General features: G+C 35.3%; 1 protein-coding gene across 1 annotated transcript in view; it reads left to right on the forward strand.

Annotated features, from left to right (window-relative positions):
* The window catches only part of LOC125671827 (ATPase family AAA domain-containing protein 5-like), a 29,393-nt gene extending 19,747 nt beyond the window's left edge, over positions 1-9,646 (forward strand). Inside the window, exons 10-19 of the mRNA XM_048907764.2 lie at positions 363-521; positions 611-802; positions 2,560-2,720; positions 2,862-2,994; positions 3,596-3,864; positions 3,994-4,155; positions 4,431-4,967; positions 5,672-6,303; positions 6,441-6,599; positions 7,054-9,646. Coding sequence (XP_048763721.2) covers positions 363-521; positions 611-802; positions 2,560-2,720; positions 2,862-2,994; positions 3,596-3,864; positions 3,994-4,155; positions 4,431-4,967; positions 5,672-6,303; positions 6,441-6,599; positions 7,054-7,132 — 2,483 coding nt within the window. The 3' untranslated portion in view covers positions 7,133-9,646. The remainder of the gene's footprint in view (positions 1-362; positions 522-610; positions 803-2,559; positions 2,721-2,861; positions 2,995-3,595; positions 3,865-3,993; positions 4,156-4,430; positions 4,968-5,671; positions 6,304-6,440; positions 6,600-7,053) is intronic.
* Positions 9,647-9,680: the final 34 nt, after the last annotated feature.

Here is a 9,680-nt window from a genome sequence, read left to right on the forward strand (position 1 = left end):
TCTGATTTGATTTTGTTTTCTGAGAGTTATGCCCCTTTTGAACTTCGAAGTTTGGCCAAAATGTACTGTTTGGTGCAACTTGCATGAAAACCAAGTCATATGCAATCCAAGTATTTTTGTTTTGATATTTTACACAATGCACATTTCTATTAGCAATATTACATATGACATGATTAGTATCACTTACATGCATGAAAATAGTACAGTGTAGCACAAAGGTATAAGAATATTATGCATAGCATTGCCATTCATTATGTGTAGCTTTGTCATTCATTGTAGGGGCTGTAGGGTATGTGTGCTTGTTCACTTTTTCTTTCATATGTCAACGACATGTAATGCTGGAATTAGCTTATGTATTACAGATGAGAAATCGAAGGCAAAGGAAACAAAGGGAAAGTCAGAAAAGGAAAAACCGCGGAGGAGTTTGAGGAGAAGGAAGGAAGTGATAGAGATAATTGATGTAGGAGGCAGTCCGGAATCCAAGGCTGACCAGGACAAGAAAGAAGACAAGCAGGAAAATAGTTAGTATTGACGGGAACTTTCAAAGGAAAATTTCCGAAGGAAAATGATATTGTTTAGCAATCTTACCTGAGAATTTTTTTGTCTTTAGCTCCTCTGGCTTTGTCCTGGCCCGAGAAATACCAGCCCCTCCATTCCTCGGAGATCATCGGTAACCCCGCCATCATTAAAAAGCTGAGGGCTTGGCTTATACAGTGGAAAGAGTGTCTGGATAAGGAAGCAAAGAGAGCCAAACTGATGATGATGAAAGAGAAGAAGAAAAACCAGAAAATAATAGAAGAAGGTAAAGATTTAAGAAAACATTTGTACAGGTCACATTACTGTATAACCGGTACTGTCTGTGTCCATTTTTTGTGGATATGCCAAATATATATAAGTATATATAGATACAATGCAACTGCAGGAATTTGAAACTCAGAATATAATTTGCCACCATTTATGGATCAAATCACAAAAAAAAAAAAATTCCAACCGCAAAAAATGCTCATTACACAATATTCGATCTTGGTCTTGAAAGTTTAGTCCAAAAAGTTTTGGAATATTATATAGTGATGATTACAGTTACATACATAATATTACAAAGTAATGAAATTTTATTTGGGATTTCTCAACAAGGTTTGGCAGTGTGATATATAGTTTGTCATCATTAAATACACTTAAGAATTGGAGACTAGACCTAAGTTGTAAAATGTGGTAAGGGCTGTTCCAGAAATGATCAAATGGGGGGGGTCGGGCGGCAAACAATATTTTTTTGTATGGGTGGTCGTATTTTTTCATATTTTATTTGGTCCGTGGTTGGACTGTTCAAAAAATATTTATTATGGGTAGTGGGTAGTTTCTATTGTTTTATTTTGTGCCACGTGGGTGTTGAATTTTCAGAATATTTTTATTGTCGCTCTTGTCGTGTTGGTTACAAAACGTCGGAGGGAAAATTGAAAACGTGCTTTCGAAATGCTGCTTTTGAAATCAGAAGTAACATAGAACTATTCGAGTTGTCGCTCTTTGCAGCGCATAACTTTCCATTATGGCACTCTTCAAATTAGAGGCGCGTTTAGTAGGGTCCCTTTGGACGTGATGGCGGCGAACTCTGTTCTGTAGATCATTACAGTTTACAGTGCATCGATTTTGGGAATATTTTGAAACCAATAGGTATTCCGTTTTCTAATAAAAATAGGCAAACCTTAGTTGATTTATACGAGGGTACCGATGCGTTATATTTATCAGTCGGTGTGATGGTGATATAGAGGCCTCCGCCGGGCGCGGGCTCCATTAGAAGACGAACGATTCGTGGAAAAACATATCCATACCCATTTCATGATAATAGCATCGTTGGACTCCCAATCTTTCCAACATTCCCGCCATAGATGCCTCTGATTGTTGATGTGACATCGTTTCTTCAGAACTACTGTGATACAATGTCGCACAGGCATTACCGCGTCATTGACTAGAATGTTTGTCCCGAAAACCTCGCGAGATTTGTACCATTTTCATTTTTTAAAATATTTTTGTGGTGGGTCTGGTTAGTTTTTTGTTTTTTTTATTAGATGGGTCATTGTAAAATGAGTTTATTAATTTGATGGGTCATGGGGTAATTTTTTATTTTTTTTTATGGGTGCTTGGTATATACAAAAGGTGCCTCCCGACTCCCCCATGTATTTATTTCTGGAATAGCCCTAAGCAAATGGGCTGCAAATTCAAAATTAGAATTACCAGTGATGAAATGGATAGAATGTAATTGAATGTTTACCACATCTGCATTATACAATAACTGTACTTCCATATTTGACTGTTCACGGTAACTCAATGGATAGATCACTCATTATGTGGTCGGAAAGTTTTGGGTTTGAACTCTGGCTGTGCTGTAAAAAAAAAAGTGGGGGGAGGGGGTGACTAGGAAAGTCACAGGTCTTTCAGATGAGACTTTAAAAACTGAGGTACCATACCATGGTTGATATTGACATGATAAAAGACCCTTGCTGCTAATTACCAAGCAGATCCACTTACTTAGGTTTGCACAGTGTTTGATATTTTTATTTTCAGAGGAGGAAGAGGAGTGGTGGACAGATGATGCCAGTGACTTTGACATGGACAGCGATTCTGATGAGGAGGAGAGGCTGTGTAACACTGCCATGTTAACCGGTCCCCTGGGTGTAGGCAAAACAGCCACAGTATATGCTTTAGCACAGGAACTTGGCTTCAAGGTGTGTATATAAACAGAAATGGAAATTTATACAATGTACTTGTAGCTGGTCAGTTTGTTTCAAGATATGTTGATATGTGGTTGCGGTTTGAGAGGGCGTTTTGATTGACAAATTGCTATTGATTGTCTTATGATTTGTAAGGTGTTGGAGGTGAATGCCTCGTCCAACAGGAATGGCAAAAGAATTCTGGCCCAGCTTCAAGAAGCAACCCAATCCCAGCAGGTGTCCAAACATCACTTTAGTGGAACAGGTTCTCCCAAGAAACTGACAAACAGTAAGCATAAGCTTCTACGCTAACAACAAATATTACAGTAATGCGAGAATGATTTCATCATTTAAACGGGTATATCAGTACGCTATGAAAACAACTCTGCCTGTGAATATTATTATAGCTTCGGCAAAACTCTGTCAGTGAAAATTATGGGGATATAAAAGTTTCAGCAAAACTCTGCCTGTGAAAGTTATGGGGATATTATTATAGCTTTGGCAAACAGTTTTGGGGTATACAGGAATCATCTGTTTGTCCATCCATCTTTTGTAGATGTCCCATAATTTTTGTCTGAGTCGTAACTTTGAAATAAAGAGACTGACGCTTATGCTTAGCACAAAGTTTTGTTATGGCCAGATGGTGTGTCATGACCTTGAACTATGACAGTCTGGTCAAGGTCACTGGTAAGTGGCACATTCAAAGGCCGTGTTTTGCAGTAAAAAAAAAAGTGAAGTCTATGTACTAATTCACATGCATATAATTGAAGGCATTGTGAAATAATTAGACCACCTGTGTAAAATTGTAGCCATGACCAGTTAAAAAAATCATTTGAAGTTTGGCTGGTTACAGTGTAAAATGTTAATATTGTAATGTTCTATTTCTAAAGATGCAAATATGGACGCACATTCCAAATCCAAACCTGCAGTATTCACCAATTTGTTCAGGAAAGCAGCCAACCAACAATGCAATGATGCAAAGGGTACAAAGGAAAAAGGAAGTGTGGGCAGGAAGAAACTGAAAAAGAACAAAGATAATGACAAAGTGGAGAAAGAACAGAAAAGGAGAAAGAAGGGTGAAGACTTAACGAAGACTTCTCAGCAGGAGAAGAAGAAAAGTGTGAACCTTTCATGTACTTCACTTATCTTGTTCGATGAGGTGAGACATTTAATTTATAGAATAGCACAATCTTTTGTGTGTCTGACTTATTTTAACAGCTTTAGCAGATTAGTGAGTTTCTAAGCATCATTTCCATCAACTTATCATTACGTATAAATACTTTTCCAGGTGGATTTGGTATTTGAAGCTTTTGACAAAGGTTTCTGGGCTGCTGTTAAAAATTTCATGGATTCCACCAAAATTCCCATTATATTGACCAGCAATGATACAACACTACCTCAGAAGTTTGAGGGCAAATTTGAACATTATAAATTCAAAGCACCTTCAATAGTAAGATCTTCCAGATGTTTAATTTTTGGTAACATACCTGTGTATGCTGATGAAAGTATTGTAAAATTTCAAATTGTGCAACGATAGAGATTTGTAAATGTACGATGTACAGTATTTAATTTTTTTTATATAATGCTTTATTTCTGTGTTGCATGTATCATTACATACTATGTAAATAAACATTGAATTGTACATGTATATATTTTGCACAGAAATGTTCTCACATACCAACTTGCACACTTAGCTCATGCATAGATATATTTTATTTAATTTAGATCTCGACCTCCTGCTATTTGAGGCTGGTGGCTTTGGTGGAGAACTTCAGGATAGACTGGGATGAAATCGTAAATCTTGTCACGTTATGCCATTCAGACCTACGCCGAGTATTACTTTTATTGCAGTTTTGGCTTAATTCAGGGGGAGGCCAAAAGGTCAAGAGGCCAATTAAAAACATTGAACCAGAAATAAATCAGCAAGCTTATAAGCACCTGCCAGTTAATGATGAAAATTCCTGTTCTCAGAATGCTGTAGATGGATTAAGAAGGGAAACAAGAACTAAATTGAACTCATTAGCTGATGATGGTGGTGATGATGATGACGATGACTTTGTTTCCATTAGACCAATAACATGTAAAAGGAATCAGGTGATCTGTGATGATGAAAATTCCAATCTCACTCCCCCTGTCATTGGAGATCAATTGATAGATGGTGAAAAATGTCCTGCAGTGAATGTCTCTTGTCTAGAAAGTATGCTGGGACTTCCCATCAGGAATGAATCGGGCATTCTGGGATTTCTAATCAAAACTCTTCAGGTATTTCTACTCTGTCAGTAAGCAGGACTGTATTAAGGTATTCCATGAATAACGAAAGGAAAATGAACGGTTTTGAATGATTTCAATCAAAATAAATGTTTCTTGTTAAATAATGAAAGGGAAGTATATCAACTTCACATGACTGGTAAATGATTACAAACTGAATTTTTTGCACTTGCGACTTTTCAGAAAGTTATCCACCCTTGGTAAAAATAGAAAAATCTAATTTTCTTAAAATATGTGAGGTAAATGATTAATTTTATTTCATATTTCCAAAAAAGAGAAAGTGTATGTAAATTATATAATAAACATACTCTTTCAATAGACTTCAATGTAAAATTTCAGGTGAAATAAATCAAGCAGTAATCAATATTTTGAAAATTCTTATGGTGAATTATTTTCATTTAATGAACCCATCAAAATGATACCAAGGTTAGAAAAATCCCACCATTCATTTACTAGATATGACATATGATCGTTAGACATCGATTCGAATACCTTAACTGATTACTTGTGCAATTATAAAATACATTTTGCCATGTGTATTAGATTTCAAAGAATCTTATAGGATATTAAAAGGTGTCGCAAATAAAACTTGGATATTTAGTGTATTAAAGATCAGATCAAAGTGTCGTAGTTTTCAGTGGTCAGTAGGCTGTGGACTTATGATCATTGTTGTGATGATTATACCTCTCATTTAATAGGATGATAGTGGCAGAGATGAAGAGCTTGCCATTCAGGCTTGTCAACAGTATCTGAAGCTGAAAATGGATCTTCTCTATGACCATCATCTGGAGATGTTACCTCTGAACAAAGTCACAGTAGATACTCTGGGACCTGAAAAGAAGGCCCCCTCTCCTGTCAAATCCAAGAGGAGGCGAATTAGAATGACCTCGGATTTGTACGATAGTGAAGGATCGGACAGCGAACCCACTAACATCCCAGAGGCCGTCCCTGTTATTGAAGAGTTGAGTAAACAAAGTGAAGTAAACTCGCAGGAACTCGTCGGGTCACTGAGTGAGTTTGCTCACTATTACGACAGTTTGTCGTTCACCGACACACTGCGGTCGGTGGAGGAGAGTATTGTGGGAGATCGGAACAGTGAGTGTGGAATGACTGAAAAACCACAGATGCATGAACACTCGGAGCTCTGGATGCAAGAACACGCTAGTGAAGTGCGTTTCAGTATAGAGTGGAAAGGTCTTCATAGGCTCCATCAGAAACTGAGGGAAATACATCAGGGTCTGCCAGACCAAAGTGATGAACGATTTACAGTGCCTGTTCTGAAGGGAAGAAGTGCTACCCTAACTCAAGGACTGGCTTGTCCAGATATGAGGTAAGCCAAGTAGTTTATTGATGGTATTCTTCTCTGACTAGTTTACATGCAAATCTGGTTAAAAGTAACTGTGTAGCTAGTACAAACAAGTACATGTTCTAGCAGTGTTGGTAAAATGATTATTTTATTCCCTCCAGATCTTGGAATGCGACTGACAAAGCGTATAGAAATGTGCTATACACTCTGCCCTTGTCAGTCCAGGGCCAGAAATCCTCAGCCATGTTGGATTATCTCCCCTATCTGAGATCTATTACAAAGGATGAACAGATCAGACAAGCAGCTAAACTAAAGAGAAGGTCTGTATATAGATGAAGTTTATTGGAACCTGATAATATCAATTTAGTCTACACATCATTATTTATTGTATTCAAGTAACAGGGTTGGGTGGGAGTTATTAAACTTGTGAATCTTAAAGTTTACTCCAGATCCACATTGGAAGAAATAAATTTCACACAGTAATATAAACAATATTAAGTCTCCATAATCTACTTATAAACAGCAAGACTAAATATCAGCTTACTAGGTAGTGTAAAGAAATTCTCACAAGTCTATTTTTTGTACTTGAAGATCTATTTTTTGTACTTGAAGATTCAGTGTTTGAAACAATGAATATATAGGATAATATTTCATGCATATACAGTATGTTTCTGTCTTGAAGAATAAGAGAACATTATGTCAAAAGTAATAAGCACAATCCATCTTTTGTTAACATGGCATGTGTTTGTTATTGTATGATTTCTTTGCTTGTAGATTTCACCACTATTTTGATCAGATAGGACTTCATCTGAAGGATCAAAGTCTAGAAATTTTAAAACTGTCTTTCTCATAGATGGTCACAAGTTGATCATTCTGTGATGCATTTTAAGGGGTTTTTTTTAAATGTGTGAGTGTATATTTCAAATTTTACAATATGTATATGTATTTGATATATGTCTTTGATATTTCTTACTTGAAGAACAATATTACTAGTGATTAGTGTATATTGGAACACCGGACCTCAATTCTAATGGTATTAAGCTTCAATAGACACAATTGTCAGTTTCTGTGCAATGATCAGGATTTCAATTGACTGGAAAATGTTGTATTTGTAGATAGTAATGCAAATGTAAGTCTTAATTTATTTTATTTTTTTCAGAATTTATATTGTCTTTTATTGTTATACGCCCGTCTTAAGACGGGCCGTATTATGTTATGGCCTTCATGTCCGTCCGTCTGTTAGCTTTTTCGTGTCCGGCTCATAAATTAAATACTATAAGGCCTAGAATAATCAAACTTTGTCAGTTGATACATCTTGGGTAGAAGGTGTGTCGCACATTAAAACCAGGTCGCTGTGACTTTTAATTAAGAAGATATGGCCAAATATGGTAAAACCCTGTCCGGCTCATAACTTGAAAACTATTTGATCTAGAATCATGAAACTTGGTCAACTTATGCATCTTAGGTAGAAGGTGTGTCGCACTGTACTTTAAGGTCACTGTGACATTTAGTTGAAGTGATTTTTTGAAAAAAGTATGTTATAATTGGTACAATCCCTACTCATACAAGAGTTTTGTAGAAAACCTCATTCAAAAATGTTACATCAAGAAAACACATATTTTTTTTATGATATACTGTACAGCTTTTTTTTTAGCCTATGTAATGTTTCCTTTGTTTCTAACAATAACATGAGAAATTCCACTTGTCCCATGGGAGTAGCATGCAAAGGGCATTTTGACAAGACTAATTAATGAGTTTTGTGTAGAGCATCTCTGATCAACATGATCAAGCAGGTGTTATCTTTATCTCTAGGGAATTGGGCAGAGAGATCTTAGCCTCTTAATTGCAGATATACCAGAAATTATTTGTGAAAGTGAATTTGTTTGTTGTGGTTAGTCTTTATTTTCGAAATTAATTTGACATTGTACTATATAATTTTTAATTTTTTTTCTCCGCAACCTATATGCAGAGTATCATTTCTCACTAAGACAACAAATGGTTGCAATATGTATAAAGGCCTATTTTAATGATTAGTATTTTGATGTTTTGTTATGGCTGTGGCATTGTTCAGAAAAAAGATATACAATGAACAAAGCTGCAGATTGGGCATTTGTGTAAATTTGAACAGATGAAATAGTATTGCAATAACCATATTAAAAAATGTTAATTCAAGAAACTACACATTCTTCATTATATACACTGTACTATACAGCAGTATATAACAAACAAATTATTTCTTTTGTGTCAGTAACAAGAGAAATTTCCCTTGTCCCATGGGTGTAATTATCAAGCAATTCAGGAGGCATTTTGCTAACAGAAAAATTGCATTCTGTCAAATTACAGATTAATTAATGAGTTTAGAAGATTTCTGTTACAGCAATCTGATCAAGGAGGTGCTATCTATATCTCTTGCAATCGGGAATTGGGCAGAGGAATCTGGCCTTCTAATTGATCTGTCAAATTTTAGAACAGTTCTAATTGGTAGCCATTACTTTGAAAGTTAATTTGGTATAAAGTTTAAGAATTAATATGATATTGTAAAATATATTTTTATTTTATATCTCAACAACAAGGTGCAGATTGTCATGTCTCACTAAGATGACAGTTTTACAGTCTAAGAATAAACATAATGACTAATGTTTGATGTTTTATTACGCTGTGCATTGTTCTTCATTCCTTAAAATACAATGAGCAAAGCTGCAGATGTGCATTTCTCAAGTCTAACACAACCAGTTGAGAAATATATGATGTATTATTTTTTTCTAATTAATAACTACACCATAGGAGATGCACCAGTGTTTGAAATAACCGTTTTTAATCTATATTTATTTATATTGACATCACCATGCATATTTTACTTTTATACTTGAAGATTTGACAAAGGCAGATACTGATATATGTATTTTTTGATATGTTGAATAAATCAACCTTTTTGAGTACTCCCATTTATTGTAAGTTGTTTGCTTGGATAAAGGGCTATCTTGCACTTTAATCATTTCATTGAAAACATTTGGGAAAATGTTTTTATATCCTTTTAAAAATCATTAAGCTTACATTATCAATATTTGAAGCAATGTCACATGAGGCCATAAAGTGGGTAAGATTCTTAAAGGAAGGATGACATTTGGTTCCATGCATACCTACATGTATCTCTTCATGGTGATATGTTCATGTTAACAATATGTGACGGGCGTATCATGTGCCGTGGCGGTGCACTTTATTTTTGGTAAATTTAAGTATGTGTTGATATAATTAAATTATACTGATGTACAAATTTAATACAAATCAATCTGATTGCATGTAGTGTAATTTGCATCTGATGCCGTGTAAGTGATGAAATATTGTATTATTAAAGTATAAGACTGATTCAATTGTTTTATTAACTCGCATGAGCCAAAGAA

This window comes from Ostrea edulis, chromosome 4 (genome assembly GCF_947568905.1).
Source record: "Ostrea edulis chromosome 4, xbOstEdul1.1, whole genome shotgun sequence".
Taxonomy (NCBI): domain Eukaryota; kingdom Metazoa; phylum Mollusca; class Bivalvia; order Ostreida; family Ostreidae; genus Ostrea; species Ostrea edulis.